Source organism: Pelobates fuscus, chromosome 5, assembly GCF_036172605.1.
Source record: "Pelobates fuscus isolate aPelFus1 chromosome 5, aPelFus1.pri, whole genome shotgun sequence".
NCBI classification, from domain to species: domain Eukaryota; kingdom Metazoa; phylum Chordata; class Amphibia; order Anura; family Pelobatidae; genus Pelobates; species Pelobates fuscus.
Genome location: NC_086321.1, coordinates 302,928,025 through 302,945,923, shown reverse-complemented (window position 1 = coordinate 302,945,923; position 17,899 = coordinate 302,928,025). Strand labels below are relative to the sequence as shown.

General features: G+C 41.9%; 1 protein-coding gene across 2 annotated transcripts in view; it reads right to left on the bottom strand.

Moving 5' to 3' along the window:
* POLRMT (RNA polymerase mitochondrial) overlaps window positions 1–17,899 on the bottom strand; it is a 49,956-nt gene that overhangs the window by 14,005 nt on the left and 18,052 nt on the right. For both annotated transcript variants that reach the window (XM_063455491.1, XM_063455493.1), the window contains 10 exons: window positions 17,061–17,228; window positions 16,802–16,972; window positions 16,391–16,630; window positions 14,658–15,443; window positions 14,331–14,453; window positions 14,116–14,238; window positions 13,803–13,982; window positions 11,441–11,527; window positions 11,238–11,351; window positions 9,574–9,626 (listed from right to left, as the gene is read on the bottom strand). In XM_063455491.1, the coding sequence (XP_063311561.1) occupies window positions 9,574–9,626; window positions 11,238–11,351; window positions 11,441–11,527; window positions 13,803–13,982; window positions 14,116–14,238; window positions 14,331–14,453; window positions 14,658–15,443; window positions 16,391–16,630; window positions 16,802–16,972; window positions 17,061–17,228 (2,045 nt within the window). The remainder of the gene's footprint in view (window positions 1–9,573; window positions 9,627–11,237; window positions 11,352–11,440; window positions 11,528–13,802; window positions 13,983–14,115; window positions 14,239–14,330; window positions 14,454–14,657; window positions 15,444–16,390; window positions 16,631–16,801; window positions 16,973–17,060; window positions 17,229–17,899) is intronic.

The window sequence follows — 17,899 nt, the reverse complement described above, 5'->3', positions numbered from 1 at the left end:
GGTCTGTGGCTGCGTTGGTGAATTGTATGGAGCAGGTTTTGCGGATGAGAATGGCTACCCCGTTATGTTTTCCTTGGGGTGAGTTTGCCTGGTGGCTTTCTGTGTAATATCTGTTACGTAGTGGGAAGGGCCTGCTTTGCTCAAAGTGCGTCTCCTGCAGGAGGAGGACGTCTGCTTTAGTTCTGGTGGCCCATCTGAGGACTCGGTGCCTTTTGTTCGGGCTGTTCAGGCCCTTGCAATTTACAGAGACACAAGTTAGTGTGACAGTTGGCATTGTATCACTGGAGCGTTTGCTCTCAGCGTGCGGAGTCGGGGGGGGCTCAGGGAGGGGGTGTGGGGGTACGGGTCGCGGGGGTGTTACTGATATATATACACCATTTTTTAAAGGACAGAAAGGGCTTTAATTTGATGTAACATATATATACATAAATGCTTATTTATTATAAAAAAATACAGAAAAATGAAAAAAAAATTTAAGTAAAAATTTAAGTAATTAAAAATAAATTCATTTAGTTGTTCTGAATTACAGAATATATAATGTGTCCGGCATTTTAAGTTTTTTTTGGTAGTTACAGGTCACAAGCACAAGGAGTAAAATAAACTTTAAATGTGGAGTGATTTTAGAATTTGGTATGTTTGTCTTGTAAGCTTAATAGCCATAAAAAAAACAAAATTGCCACACAAAAGTATATATTTATATATAGTAGACACCACAGGCTATTTACCTAAGGTTGTTTTGACACTTTCAAGTAGCCATTTCACTGCCAACCTCTGCTAAATATTGGAGTAAAATTGTGTTTTTGGGGGATTTTGGCACACAAACTTATAACAAAGAACTTCTCATGTGTATTTTGTAAACTTGGTGTGTGCTATTCCTGTACAAAGTGTGTTCAGTTACATCTGCTGAGTAAAATGACACCCCCACTGTATGTCTTTGGCACTATTTTGTGAAGCTACAGTGCCATATAGGAGACCTGTCCTTTTCAGTATTCACAGTCGAATTTTGAGAGACTGATTTAATGAGCCTATGCTTCCATTTGGGGTATTATAGTAGTTTGACTGTTAAGAAAAAAACCAACCCACAATGGCCTACCATTTGTAAAAGTAGACACTCCAGGGTATCTCATACGGTGCATATTGTGCCTTAACATGCCCCCATTTTTTCACCAATATATGCCAAAGTATGTGGTAAAAAATAATTTTGTGCATTTTTTACATACGGATTGCATTTTTGCTGGGCATTTTGTATATTTCACATGTGCCACTAAGTTCAAACCCCCCAAATTATGCTCAGCTAAGTCTTCTGAGTGAAAGGACACCCCCATCGTATGTCTTTGGCACTATTTCGTGAAGCTACAGTGCCATACAGGAGACCTGTCCTTTTCAGTATTCACAGTAGAATTTTGAGAGACGGATTTAATGAGCCTATGCTTCCATTTGGGGTATTATAACAGTTTGACTGTTCAAAAACAAAAAAAAATAAAAAAAAAAACAACAAAGGCCTACCATTTGTAAAAGTAGACACTCCAGGGTATCTCATAAGGTGCATATTGTGCCTTAGCATGCCTCCATTTTTTCACCAATATATGCCAAAGTATGTGGTAAAAAATTATTTTGTGCATTGTTTACATACGGATTGCATTTTTGCTGGGCATTTTGTATATTTCATATGTGCCACTAAGATCAAAACCCCCATATTATGCTCAGCTAAGTCTTCTGAGTAAAAAGACATCCCCAATGAATGTCTTTGGCACTATTGAAGCTACAGTGCAGCGTGAAGCTACAGTGCCATGTAGGAGACCAAGCCATATCAGTTTTTACCGAACTTTCAATTTTGATTCTGGGCCTATGTGCAATTTCCAAGCATCTTCGCAGGTTTTAAATTCAAAGGCCTACCATTTAAATTTGTATTTAAATACAAAGGCCTACCATTTCTTAAAGTAGAAATACCCCCAGGGTATTTCAAAAGGCATATTTTGAACCTTAGCGTGGAACATTTTTCCGCTTGCTTGTACCAAGTGTAGTGGTAATAAGTGTTTTTTCTGCCTTTTTGACACACAAAGTGAGTTTGCGCAGTATATTTTGCAAACCTTATGTGTACTACCACTGTATAATACTTCATATGTTGCTCAGCTATGTTGCGGAGTACAAAAATACCCCCGTATGTACCTTTGCCAGGTATATGTGGACATCGGAGGGGCACATTTGGGACACAGCCATTCCATTTTTTTTCAAACTTTAAATTTTTACGCTGTGCCCATGTCCCATTTTAGAGTATTTTACCAGGCTATATAATCCAAATACCCCATAAAGTCATACCTTTTCTTAAAGAAGACATCCTAGGGTATTTCAAAAGGCATATTTTGAACCTTAGCGTGGGATCATTTTTCCGCTAGCTTGTACCAAGTGTAGTGGTAATAAGCGTTTTTTCTGCCTTTTTGACACACAAAGTGAGTTTGCACAGTATATTTTGCAAACCTTATGTGTGCTACCACTGTATAATACTTCATATGTTGCTCAGCTATGTGGTCTGAGTACAGCAATACCCCCGTATGTACTTTTTCCAGGTATATGTGGATGTTGAAGGGGCACATTTGAGACGCAGCCATTCGTTTTTTTTTTCTAACTTTGAAGTTTTACGCTGTGTCCATGTTCCAATTTGGAGTAGTTTAGATGGTTGGTTATTGAAACTTACCCACAAACACATACTATTTATTAAAGAATACAGCCTGGGGTAATTCAAAAGGCATATTTTGAACCTTGGCATGGGATAATTTTTTTCTCTAGTTTGTTCCAGTTGTAGTGGTAATGAGCGTTTTTAAATTTATTTTGTAACTTTTTAAAACTTTCTTTACTTTTTAAAACTAATTTTTAAACTTTTGTTTTGCTTATTAATTTTTTTAAAGTTTCCTAAACTTTCGTAAAACTTTTTTTTTTACAGATTTAACATTTTTCTAAGCTTTTTTTTTTACCGTTAACCCCTAACTAGCAGTAAGCAGCACTAACAGTAAATTCCCCATTTTCCCATAACTCCCACCCACCCAAGCTAGCAAAATATTTAATTATACAATATTTAAATTAGTTAATTAAATAAATTTAACCCCTGAGGGTTAAAAATAAATAAAAGTTAATCGTAAGGGGTTTAACAAAAATTAGATCACAGTATAATACTGTTATCTGTATTGTGATCACTGTAGGCAGTGATCGACTGGCAGGGAAGGGGTTAATTTTTAATCCCCCAATTTCCCACTAACTTCCACCCTCCTCAGCTAGCTAAATTTATAATTTTAAAATATTTAAATTAATAAAATAAATTTAACCCCTGAGGGTTAAAATAAAAATAAAAAAATTTACCCTCAGGGGTTAAAAAAAAAAGTCAGATCATAGTAAAATGCAATCCCTGCCAATTGATCACTGTAGTCAGTGGTGAATTGGCAGGGAAGCTGTTAATTTTTTTTTATTAAACTGGGTAAAGGGGGGTGGGATTTTAATTTAACTCTATTTATTTTTTTACAGGGGGCAGGATCAGCACTGATCCGTCTCCCTGCACTTCACAGTGAACCCGGAAGTGCAGAAAGGCGGAAGGTGAGTATACATGCTGTCAGAGCGGGCACATGTGCTGGGACAGCGCGAATCGGTGCTCCCGGTCTGCCTCTAATACAGAGGCAGACCGGAGCACCATTAACCCCGCGATCGCGGCGATCTGGGGTTAATTTTAACGGGTGACGGATGAGGTCCGTCACTCGTCGTTAAGGCAATCCCCTGAGTGATGGACCTCGCCCGTCACTCATCGTTAAGGGGTTAATATGGTGGCAGTACGTATGGGTTGTGCTTCCTAATTGGGACAAGCATCTGCAAGATTGGTAATTAAGAAAAGTCCCTCCCCATTAACCTATAAAGGGCTTCCCCAGGCAAACCCACCTCAGCCGTAGCAAGAATACACACCCAAGCCACACACTGTAAGCAAAATTGTAATTTAGAGGGAGGGAGATTTGTTCTGCCACCATACTAAGAGAAAAAGAATTTACGGTGAGTACAAATTTCATTTTTTTCTGACACATGGTGGCAGTACGTATGGGATATAGCAAGATCCCCAATCGGGTGAGCCTAACGCAATTTTAGAGGCAAAGAGACTGAAAATGCCTGATGTTTTTTAAGGTGCTAAAAGCTGACCAAGAAGCAGCCATGCTGATTATGTTGGGTGAAGCAAGAACTTTCTCTGCCTACGAAGTGGCCATTGCCTTTGTGGAATGCGTTGAGAAAGATGCTGGCGAATCAAAACTACTGAAGCACAGGCCATTATGATTGCCCAAAAAATGAGAAATAGAATTATGAGAGGCTTCATTCCCCTTAAATTTTTCTAGAAGTTGGCAACAGGTGATCTGATCTTCTGAATTCGTCTGATATTGATATGTACATTGTAAATGCCTTTTTTTTAACTCTAGAATAAGCCATCTAGTTCCAGCAGGGAGGTGGCATAAGTACAGAAAGATGAGCTGATTAACGGCTCTAAAAGATAACTGAAAGAATTTAAGTTTTATGATGAAAAACAACTTTCATCCTGATGGAATATAAGAAATTCCACTGAAGAAGACATATCCTAAAGCTCGCTTACTCTCTTGGCAGAGGTAATGGCCACTAAGAATGCTGGTTAAGCTTTAGCATATTAAGATGAACTACCTCCAAAGTAAAAGGGGACCTGACAGACTGAAGAAAGATCCCAAGAAGGAAACAGAACTTCCTGGGTGACCTAAGAAGCCTTTAAAGAAACTAACCAGTATATATGAAGACCAATCCCTTCTCAGAAAGAACTTAGAGAATATAATTTGGTCTTAACATGGAAACTCTCAACCTGTGGAAATCTCCTGCAGGAAGTGTAAATTTGAACCAACTGGACAAATGAACTAGAAGACAATGATGTTCCTTACAACAATGTAGAAACGCTACCCAAATCCTCATGTAAAAGTTAGAGGCGGAATGTCTAGAAGATTTTATGTAACAAGTGGACTCTGACGCATGAAGACTCAGGAGATGAAGGACCCACCATGCAGTTGTCCAACCGTCAATAATAACCTATTCAACACTTCAAGCAGGATATCCTGTCTTCCAAAAGTGTTCGTGATCAGAAGATCCCCAAATCTGTCCTTGTATAGACCAGCAAACCTTAGAATCTTCATGTTCTCCCCTCTTTGCCATAAGGTCTATCCGGGCACTACAAATCTCTCTGTAGACCGTGAACATGATCGGATCTATAGACCATTACTCTTGTTCTTAATTTCTTGTGCTGAGGTTGTAGGTGATGACATTATCGACACATCATGAGTGGAATGGAGAGAGGACCTCCCAGAGATCCTAAGCACAGTACACCATTTTGGTACATTGCTGAAACAGACCTTGCCTCTGGCACCACCCTGTCTGTTGCCGTGAGGGAAACAGTGTCATGGTCTGACCACATTGTAATAGTTCCCTCAATCAACCAAGATCTGAATCGGTGAGGAGAGTGAAGAACTCTGAAATTAGTGGACTATTTTTCTAGGACCAAGAACTCTGGCACATTAGAGAATTTAGACGAGCGACCCAGCCTGTGTTTAGATGCATTCTGAGGTGAAAATTACTCCTTCTATAAGCTGAAAGGACAGACTTGTCAGAAAAAACTTAATGGTGTCCACCAGTTTAGACGATCTTCCGCTTTTTTCGAAGAGAGTCTAGGAGACAGAAATTTTCCACTGTAGCGGCCAAATCCAGATTTTGCCCAGTTGACTGCAGGAATTGAAGAAGTCAGACATCCCAGAAATCTAATTTCCTGTTCTTACAGAGGAATTTTTCGCTTTATTAGGAACTGGACCTTTCCTTCATGAGTGCAGTAGAAGCAGAGGTAACGTTTTAAGGTTAACACGAAGCTAAAAATAAAAAATAAAAAACAGTTTCCTGGAGAAGAACAAATACATTATAGTCTCTGTATCCAACCGTGTTGCTGTAGTGCTCTGCTAGCTACCTGAACATACTTAAAGGGCAACCGTCCCGATCAGCGATAAGTAGCCAAACTCCCAAATAGGGAATGCCTTGTTCCCTAAAATATGCTGTTAAGGGAGTGTTTTGAAGAGCAAGGAAATCTCTTCAATCCACTTATAATGGCATATTTTCAGAAACAATTTTGAGGGGCCACAACAGGGATATGTGGGAATATATCTCTGTGATCTATGTACACCACAAAATTCCTTTCTGCAGAATCAGAGTTACAGAAGCAGAAGTTTTGATTCTGAACCTCAGGAGAGGAACCAATAATTTTAATTCATAAATGATTTAAAGGAATGATCAGAGTTTGATAACCAAGAGATTACGGAGGAACCCAACAAACTTTGTGGTTTACAGATCAAGAAAACAAACAGTGATTGCAAGTAGGTTCTACTTAAAAGCCAGGCAAGAGACATTCAGATATATACTGGTTCCCAAATGCATCCTGTTAAATGACTCCATTGAATGGTACTCCAGTCATCTACCTCAAAGGGATGAAGTTTTGAACACCGCTGCACCCGTCAGCAAAGATCTGTACCAAAAACCAGCAGTCTGGAAAGATCGTCTGCAAGAGATCTCAGCCTTCTTGACGACAGGGTTGTTAAAGCAGTTACTTCTGCAGAATTTTATGGATTGCCAGTGTACCTAGGGGTGTAACATTTACCCATTTGATAGAAACATATGAAACACTGGGCAAAAAAGGCTTGTTACACAAAGTGTTCCCATTTCTACATATAAGAAAGACATAGGGTTTGAGGAACAGATAACCCTCATTAAGGTTTAGCAGATTTATCCTGCCCCATGACCGATTTATTCCTAATGAGCCTTCTCAGTACATCAGGTGGGAACCAACTCCACACAGTATGATGAAACAGACATGTCTTAAAAAGAGGTAGATAAACATTCGCCAGACATTAGAAGTAATCGAAGGACTCTTCTCTTCTGTCTTTGAGGAACATCTCACGCAGAGCAGCTGATACACTATTTGATTCTCTTTAAGAATTCAAAGATAGGAATGATTACATATTCTCTGCTTAATTTATATTTATAAACCCCTGTCATGCCAAAAAGCATGAGTTGGTGTTTGATGTGTGTTGAGATATGTTAAGAGTTGTTTTTTTGTAAACCTTGGGATGACATTTATTGTGGTCTTTGATCTTGCACCAGGCCTAGACCATAAAACATCTAGATAGGCATCACCAGAGCTGGACACAAGGAATTGCATAGAGTGGGCAATAAACGGTCAGACCAACCCCCTCTGATTTCCCCCCCCGCCCCCCCCCCCCCTGCCCAAGGGTCTGCCCACTGAGAAACAACTAGATAAGATATATAATGGGTGTGCTGGACTAACCAGGGAGTCAGTTATTCGTTTTTTCTTTGGTCAGCAACTTCTAGGAGACCTATACCATCTAAGACTCCCACTAGAATTCTATATGGGGTAAATATATGTAACGTGTTTTCTCCTATTTTATATTATGTACTGTTTTGCAATTTGTTATCTGTATGTCATTTATTTCTGTATTTTGTACTCAGCAACTTTCTGATTGTGAACCAAAGGTTCAGAGTCTGATAGTGCAACAAGCCCAGCAGACAGACCCCAAAACGAAAGAGATGATGGGTGTTGATACAGCACATCTATCCTGGGAGTGTTCTCTGTCTGTTTTTTTGTGTGCTTACCGGGGACTGCTGCAGAAATCCATTGGTTTCTTCCCCTTACAAATACTACATGAGCGCAGTGGGTGTGGTTTAAGGGATGTTACCAGAGATTGATGGGAAATTGAAACAGGCAAATCAGGCATGTTTGCTGAGGATGTAGCTGTGGTATGGACTGATTACAACCTGCTGCAGGTGTCAGGTAACAATGATAAACTGCTCCGTTGGAGCCTTATCCTCCAACAGTATAATTTCAAGGCCCAGCACAAAAAGGGCAGCTTGCATGGGAATGCAGATGGTCTGTCTCTGCAGGTAGGAGTAGAGGGTTAATGGTAAACAGATAAATCAGCCTGCGGCTGAATTTTTCTGTCCACCATCTTAAGGGGGAGGTGTCATGCCAAAAGCATGAGTTGGTGTTAGATGTGTGTTGAGATATGTTAAGAGTTGTTTTTTTGTAAACCTTGGGATGACATTTATTGTGGTCTTTGATCTGGCACCAGGCCTAGACCATAAAACATGTAGATAGCCACCCCCCAGGGGTCTGCCCACTGAGAAACAACTAGTTTAGGTATATAATGAGGGTGCTGGACTATCCAGGGAGTCAGTTATTCATTTTTTCTTTGGTCAGCAACTTCTAGGAGACCTATACCATCTAAGACTCACACAAGAATTCTATATGGGGTAAATATATGTAACGGATTTCTTGTGTTTTCTCCTATTTTATTTTATGTAAAATAATTGTCAGATTAAATGTTTACTTAATCAGCTTGTGTCTCTGTTTTTTATGAGCTTTACTCTCCAGAGGAAAGCTCAGGTAAACACGTTACCAAAAAGGGTTAATTATATGTGTTTGATCAGTATATGTAGAACTGTGATTCTATAATTCTCCTGTGTGTGGGGTAACCTAAGACGCCCGGGTTTAAAGTCTTGGTGGTGTCAGTAACGTGTGTACTAAGGGGTTAGTGTAGAAGGGATTGCAGGGGTTAATTGAGTGGTTGCTGGGACTAGCAACAGGTAACCAGGGGTCTGGTGTCATTAACCCTGTCACTTCCACACTCTCCCCACTGTCTCGGCTGGGCCTATAGCCCACGCTCGTGACAACCCCAGAACCATATTAAGGGGAGTAGCACAGATACAATAAGCAAAAGCCTTGTATAGCAGAGGCATTCCACAGTGTACAAACAGTCCATTTTGTCATTCCCTTTAAACTTTCCTTTCTGCAAAACAATTCCATCCATAACTTGCAATTTTAATCAGAACAGATTTTCAAAACAAAGATCAGCTAATCTTACCTTGAAAAAATCTGAGCCGTGTGCGGGGTTGGTGACACGGGAAACGCTCCTGACAAGCTTCCTGTCAGAGGGAACAGCACAGCGATCCACACTTGGCGGTTTCCCGGACATTATGGTTTGCGCATGCGCACCCGGAACTTCGGTCGAACGCAACACCACACGGATGTGAGTTCCACCGCTGTGCGCAGGTGCACGGCCTGCAACATAATGAAGGCGTCCCCCAGCCCGCTCATACTCGGCGCAAAGTTAAACAGAAAGGGCTCCGGAACCTCCAGGGACGAAGCCATGCCGCTCAGTCTACCACCCGGGCAGATATTGGGCTTCCTCCCCCCAGACAGCAACCTGTGTGCCTTACCTTCAACAGATGCTTGATTCGTCCCCTGCTGGGAGAAGGAAGAACTGAGGTTGGAAGCCCTTTATAGGGTAAAAGGGAGGGACTTTTCTTAAATACCTATCTTGCAGATGCTTGTCCTAATGAGGAAGCACAACCCATATGTACTGCCACCATATGTCAGAAAGAAAGAGAGTTGTGTTTGAAAGGAGAGTTACTGCTAAAAGATGGTGCATTAAATTGACAAATAAAAGTAGGCATCTGGGGGAAAATATAACTCACTCATTGGCGTCGTGACTGTTCTGCACGTTGACTATCTGCAAGTTGCCAGAAAGCTGCACAAAAAATAAATTATGTAAACTTGCATGTTGGAGAGAAAATAAATAAATATAAACAGTAAAGGAAATACTGCACGTAAAATGAAAGTACTGGAAGTGGAGCCATGTCACTTAATCTGCTGTACTACACACAGGGATGTATTAGCCTCGAGGCAAACAAGGCATTTGCCTAGGGCGGCATTTTCCAGGGGGCGGCAAAAAAGGCCGCCCCCAAATTTCCAGAGCAAATGTCTTGTTAGCCTTGCGGCTAACGGTCCAGCCAGGCTGGCAGCTATGTAAAAATCTGTGCGGGCGGCGCTTGCGAGGGAGCACTTCCCCCTGAGCTCTCTGCTCGGCTCCCGGCATCACTCTGCGGGCGGCGCGCGAGGGAGCTGAGCAGAGAGCTCAGGGGGAAGTGCTCCCTCGCCAGCACCGCCCGCCCGACAGCCCAGCAGCCACTGGACCCCCAGGGAGAGGAAGAAACCCCCCCCCCGCCTCAGCATTCCCAAAGGTAAGGAGGCACAAAACCAGGATACACCACTGACTACACAGCCATTACAAGTTACATTTAGCATGAATTGCAGACTCATGTTTTCCAGCTGATTCTTTACAGAACACTTCCACTACAGGGAAATATGAATCTTCCTACTCATAAGCTTTCCCTTGCCCCTACTCCTTCCATCTTTTCCTTTTATCTTACTCCTAAAGGACTACACTATAGGCACCAAAACAACTTTACCTTAATGAAGCAGTTTTGGTGTATAGATCATGATTCTGTCGTCTTACTTTTCAGTTCCCTGCCATTTAGAACTTTGTTTATGCATTCCTTGTCAAATATCCCTGCATGTGACTTACACAGCCCTTCCAAAACACCTCCTGTAAAGAGACATCTAATGTTTAAACTTCCTTTATTGCACAGTCTGTTTAATCTAGAATGACTTATCTGCTCTGTTAATAATCTTATAGACCTTGCTGGAGTCTCCTATGTGTTATTAAAGTGCAGTTCTCCCTGCAGGAGATAAACACAAACAAAAAACTTCTAAAGCAAGTTAACTGTCTGACTGAAAATCTTTTTTCATGCAGGCTTTCACAGCAATGGGAGGTGGGACTATAGCTACAAAAACAGAAACAATGTTATTTAACTTCTAAATTGAGCAGTGAGACTGCAGGGGCATGATCTACACACCCAAACTGCTTTGTTAAGCTAAAGTTGTTTTTGCGCCTATAGTGTCTACAGCTCTACAAAAATGACCATTTCCTCTTTTCCTGTTTAATAGGAGCAGATTATCCCAAGTACAAAATTCCTCCCTAAGCTAAACATACAATTTAGTTTCCTGAAGGCACCATAACAACTTAATCTAAATGAAGGCTTTAAATGTTACTCGCGTCTGCAAGCCTGAAGGATTCATGTCACACTCAGCATTGATACATTTCTACTCACCAGGGCTAAATTGTCACTCACCAAAAGAAATAAAAAAAAAATTACAAATACACAAATAGTGCCAGAAATAAAACATGAAGATTCTAGAAAGTCACTGAAATGATAATTCGAAAAATACTGTCAGAATTGTTATGTATTTGTAACAGCTTTTTAACCATTACACGTTATCCCCTACATGTGCAACTTACTAGTTTGTATTTGCTGCGATGGTATGGCTGTATAATGGGTAATCCTAAAGGTGTTAGCCACTCCACTGTGTTCCCAGACCTTGAGATCATGCGTGCACTTTCAGTTAACCAGAGCTGAAAAGAAAAATGGTATTGACATCTTAGATGAAGATAAGCAATTGGGGACATATTCCAGACTGGAGTCAATTATAAGGTGATCTTACCTGAATCTCTCTAGTACCAGAGAACATCTCCTTCAGGCTATTAAACACCTGCTTGACTAAGTAATGCGAAGCCTCCCATACCCAGTCCTAAAAATGTAATGAGAAAAAAATATATATGTCAGAAAGATATTCTGTACAAGATGGAAGGGACTAGAGTTAAGGATTCACAATAGGAGAAGATTACAGATGAAGTTGAAAATAAACAATGAGAACTAAACAAATGGATTTAGCTAAACAGCCGCAAATTTACATTTGAATAGTGCTAAAGACATCTGTAGCCCCCCGCCCCCCCCCCCACAAAAAATACACTCAAGTGTCTGTGAGTAATATTATATATATATATACACTTGAGTGTATTTTTTTTATTTTTTTTGGTGGGGGAGGGGGGTGCATCTGCAGTTATTGTCTTTAGTACTAATAATATGTAAATATGCCGCTGTTTAGCTAAATCCATATTATTACACACACACACCTCTGTCCACTAAGTTTTATTACCACATATGCCTTATTATTAAATCCACACTAGAAACTTCAATTTCCTAAACTTAACTGCTGAAACAGTGGCTTAAGTTTTAAATGCTAGGCAGTGTTGACTTTTCTTCAAATACAGATAACAAGGGTTGAAAAATTACACCATTTCACCTAGGCCTCGCATATGGCAATCACATTCCTTTCAGAATAAAAATAAATTAAACTATTTTTATACAAGAAAATCCAACCTGCTGCTGTTGAAATCCCATTCCTTAATAAATGGATATCTTTTCTAAAGCAGGTTAACTTATATTCCCTTGTTTATTTTGCAGACCACCTCTGGATTATTCCCATTTCCACGTCACTGGAAAATGGTGCCCAAAACCGCCTTACAATAATGAAGATGGAATTTTACCAGTGATATATTTAAAGAGGCAGACATTTTAAATAATCGTAATTGTCATTTTTATAAATGGATAATACATCACTGACTTTTACTGTTTAACTAAAATTACACATGCTTTACAGAGGGCCGGCCTTAGGGGTGTGCGAGCTGTGCGGCCGCACAGGGCGCCATGGAGCAGGGGGCGCCCTGCGGCCGCATAGCTCACACGGCAGGGGCGTATTAGCCGCGAGGCTAACAAGGCATTTGCCTTGGGCGACATTTTCCAGGGGGCGGCAAAAAAAGCCACTCCCAAATGCCCAAGGCAAATGTCTTGTTAGCCTTGCGGCTAACAGACATGCTGGGCGGCGCTGGTGGGCGGCTGGCGAGGGAGCACTTCCTCTGAGCTGTCTGCTCCGCTCCCTCGCGCACCGCAGAGTGAGGCTGGGAGCCGGAATATGACGTCATATTCCGGCTCCCAGCCTCACTCTGAGGCGCGCGAGGGAGCTGAGCAGACAGCTCAGAGGAAGTGCTCCCTCGCCAGCCGCCCGCCAGCCAGCCAGCCAGCGCCGCTCGCCCAGCAGCCACTGGACCACCAGGGAGGAAGAGACCCCCCCCCAGCATTCCCAAAGGTAAGGAGGCTGGGGGGGGGGGGTTAAATACATTTTTAAAAATGTGTTAATGTGGGTGAGTGTGTCTGTGACTGTTAGTGTGTGTGTCTGTTAGTGTGTGTCTGTTAGTGTGTGTCTGTTAGTGTGTTTGCCTGTGAGTGTGTGTGTCTGTTAGTGTGTGTGCGTGTGTCTGACTTTGTGTGTGTGTGGCTGTCTGCCAGTGTGTGTTTGACTGTTTGTCTGTGTGTGTGACTGTGTGTGTGTGTGTGACTGTGTGTTTGGCTGTTTGCCTCTGTGTGTTTGTGTGTGGCTGCCAGCCTGTGTGTGTGGCTGTCTGCCTGTGTGTGTGGCTGTCTGCCTGTGTGTGTGTGTGACTGCCTATGTGTTACTGTCTGGGCAGACTAGATGGGCCGAATGGTTCTTATCTGCCGTCACATTCTATGTCTGTGTTTGTGTGTGTGTTTGTGTGTGGCTGTCTGTGTATGACTGCCTGAGTGTGTTTGTGTGTGTGTGTGTGTGTGTATGGCTGTCTGCCTGTGTGTGTGTGTGACAGGGTGTGTGGGAAGGGGGAAGGAGTGGGGGAGGGGGGACGGGAAGGGGGGGCGCTGTGAAGATTTTTCGCACAGGGCGCCCAAATGCCTAAGGCCGGCCCTGGCTTTACATATCTATTGTCTACTACCAGGTTATTCCAGTTTGAGGATTGTCCTAATTTAACCCAATTTAGCATGCATCACATGTCATGCCTATTATGCCAAAAATAACATTATGTTAGTGCTGTATCAGTTAATCTAAATTTGGGTCATTTGTAAAAACGGACACACAGTTTTCAACATCCCCTGCAAGATGGTATTCTAAAAACCCAGCTCTTCACATAAACTAACAATGGATATACAGGTACCTGTGGAAAGGACTCCAACTCTTTTAGCCTCTTCTCAATCTGAAGTCGGCCTCCATATCGAGTTACTCCATACACAACCGTCATAACGGTCTGTTTCACCACCTTCCTCCCAATAAAACCCTCCAGAACTTGAGCGACTTTCACTCCTCTACTGGCATCTCTTTTCCGAAACTCTTCTACCTGAAGATGTAAGGCACAATGAATATTAAAACAGACTTGACATGCCCTTCCATTCCCATTGAAAGTGTTCACTTTGATATTCTTTCATTGCCTTCTTTACAGGAGTTTCTATTATCCTACAATGCAGCCTTACCTGTTGAGCAACTCCACTATACACATCTTGTGGTGTGTCACAGGGCATAAGATTTACCGATTTAGCCCCTATCTCATCACGACCAAGAGCAGCATAATGCTGCAGACCATTACACGATCCATCCTGAGGGGATAATGATTAAAAGTTACACGTTACCCGTCTAGCTGTGAAGGTCCCCATGCCAAGCGATTAGTCACAGTCCTCTGTGTCTTTACCTGGTGCACAGGAAAGCATGAAATGTATTTAGTAGGGTTGAGAGAACGGGATGCGTTTGCAATCTCCATGCAACAAGCAAGGGCCTGCCAAGGTTCATCTGCTTCCATCCACCATTTTTTGCCCTGTATTGAATGAACAGAATAATAAAGTTTACTGGGGCAAACTAAAATCATGACATTGTATAAAAGAGCAAAGAGAGACATTTTTGTAAATATGCAACTCAAAAGGTATCATAGACAATGAACCACAGAGTGGAAACTGAAATATGAATATCTAAACATTCGTCAAGAGAAAGATGTTCATAAAAGATAAATGTACAAACTCACAGTGAGTGGTCTATCAGCAGAGTCAAGTATGTCTTCCATGATACTGTCTGCATATTCCTTCCTCTCCTGTATCGAGCTTTTCTTTTTTAGGCCAGTAAGGTTAATGAGATGAATTTTCAGCCAGTCTAAGCCTTTTGAGCCAAGCGCCCTGCCCTCAGCAAACAGCAGCAATGCCCGCATCACGTCACCACCCAAATGGTTGAAATACGGAGGGCAGGGGTACGTGCGCCCTCTGAAGTCCATATTATGAGGAAACCAAAAGATCTTATCTCTAAGGTGGTTAGCAATGGAAAGTTTGTAGAGTGAATCCATTCTGAGACTGTACATCTCTGAGGTCTTCTTACGACAATTTGCAATCTCTCTCTGATACGCCATTTTGTCCCATGAGTTACTATTCAGAGAGTTTTGCACTGGAACTTGAGGTGCTTCAGATAATGGTGGGGGAATATCCAATTTCTCACTACCTTTACCATTAAAGATGGAGACAACAATATCCAGCACTGGCTTGTTAATCCGCCAAGCACAAATGCCAAGCTGGTTTAAGGAGTCCAGTACAGGGTAGAGTTGCCCTGGTGGGCTCTTATCCAGCAGCAGTTGGTGTTGTACTGCCCCTTCCATGCTCCTCATGAGTTTGGCAGGGCTCAAAAGGTAAGCTCCAAAACTGGGTGATGTCCATGGTACAGGTGGGCACTGCATGGGTATAATGAAGGATTCAAAGGTAAGGTGTGTTTCACCAGCATCTGACACTATTTGACTGAATATTGGATGAGGTTTAATGAGCCCAATCTGTGAATGGTACATCAGAACAGATTGATTACAGAGAATATAATAATAAATATAAAATATAATACAGGACGATATAGCAAAGAATGTAGAAAAAGTAAAAAAAAACAAATACAAAAAACAAAACAAAAAAATACACCCCACCACTCTGAAAACTGTCAAACTATTGGCAGGTAAGTGATGATCTAGTAAGGAATGTGTTCCTATTTTTTAATTTATTTATTGTTAAGAGAGCATGGATGACAACACAATTGGGAATGTTAATTTCTTCTCTCCCACAAATAACTTAAATTATGGATCCAAACAGGCTATTAAAGGACCACTATAGGCACCCAGACCACTTCAGCTCAATGAAGTGGTCTGGGTGCCAGGTCCATCTACTGTTAACCCTGCAGTTGTTTACAATAGGGTTAATCCAGCCTCTAGTGGCTGTCTCACTGAAATTCACAGTGAGAAGACGCTGACGTTCATAGGAAAGCATTGAGAAATGCTTTCCTATGGACTGTTTGAATGTGCGTGCGGCTCTTGCCGCGCATGCGCATTCAAAGCTGACGTAGGGAGGAGGAAGAGAGTTCCCCAGCGCCGAGGGAGCCCAGAGCTGAAGAAAGGTAAGTGTTTAACCCCTTCAGCCCGGCGGGAGGGGGGCCATGAGGGCGGGGGAAACCTAAATACCCTATAGTGCCAGGAAAACAAGTTTGTTTTCTTGGCACTATAGTGGTTCTTTAACCCCTTAAGGATCAAACTTTTGGAATAAAAGGGAATCATGACATGTCACACATGTCATGTGTCCTTAAGGGGTTAAAGACTTTTTTTAGTAATTGGGGCAGGATGAGCATCATGAGACATGTAAACAATTGATTTATTCAAGGTTAGCAAGCAATGGATTGTACATATTTGTATAACGTAAGTATGGAAGTCTTAAATGAGTGAGTGAGCACTGCTATACCCACCTGACGAGTGCTGCGGAAAGAGTACATGTGGTATAGTACAGGGATCAGTTTAGATTCACTCCGTGGGCTGAGCAGATTGCTCTGCAACTTTATCTCATGCACCATCAAATCCACCAAAAACGTGCCCACTTGTACCAGCAAGTATTTTGGCCAAGGGGTGTCCACATTTAGCATGTGCGGGCTCCCAAATTTCTCCAGCTCTAGTTTTTCCCACATTTCCCGAGGAAGAGAACCCGAAACCTAAGTGAGATTTATATGCATACAAAATAGGTTAGCTTTAAGAAAATGAATTACAGACTAAAAAGCCCACAAGGCACAGGAATAGAGTGGGCTTACTATAATGTAATCAAAGAAATCAAGAAAGTCCATAACAATCTGACTAGCTAGATGAAAAATCCCACTCAGGCTTACCTGCCCATCCTTAGCCAGAAGCTGGGTGTACTCTTGGTATAATTCCCTCATCCTTTCCACATGCTGGGAGAGTATTTTTCTGTGAATTGAGTATCTGTTGTAAAGTTTACTCCCAAGTTCTTGAGACATGAACAGGAATGATTCCCCTGTGGGAGCTATTTTGGTCAGAGACTGCAAAGTGAGCAGAAGGAACAAAGTGAGAAGAAAGTGAAACTACAGTCAGTTCTCAAAAGGCAAGACTAACTGTGACTTAACTCACCTCTATCATAATTTGCACGTACTGCTCATCCTCAAGCAGACATAAGTAAGGGTAGAGATTCATTTTGCGCATCTTTCTGCTGATTCTCTCCAGGTGTTTCTTTGAATCTTGCAAAGCTTGGAGCAAACTTTTTCCCCATTGGGCACGGAGAGAATCCAGTTGAACTCTCTGCAAGCATGAAAAGCAAAAAGGAATACATTTAACCTACACAATGATAAGAAACAGTCCAACCTTTAACGGAACTTTCTAAAGTGAAAAATAAATAAATTTTAATCTTAAAGGGACTCTCCAGTGCCAGGAAAACATATCTGTTTTCCTGGCACTGCAGGACACTGCAGTGCCCCTCTGCCTCCCACCCCATGTTGCTGAAGGGGTTAAAACCCCTTCAGTGACTTACCTGAATCCAGCGCTGATGTCCCTCGGCGCTGGGTTAGGCTCCGCCCACGCTCCTCCCCCACCGACATTAGCCGGCTGGGGAGACCTAATTCAATGCTTTCCTATGGGGATTACGGCAACACTGGAGGTCTCATGCATAGGGAAGCCGTCCAGCGTAGTTTAAAACACTTTTCGTGTTCTAAGAACACGGACGTCCCTCTAGTGACTCTCTGGTAGACAGCCACTAGAGGAGGACTTAACCCTGCAAGGTAATTATTGCAGTTTATAAAAACTGCAATAATTACACTTGCAGGGTTAAGGGTGGTGGGAATTGGCACCCAGACCACTCCAATTGGCCAACCCAGTGGTCTGGGTGCCTGGAGTGTCCCTTTAAGGAAGTAATGCATTCCTTTATTTTATTTACAGTATTTGAAAATCAAACACTGTTAATCCATAGGTTTTTT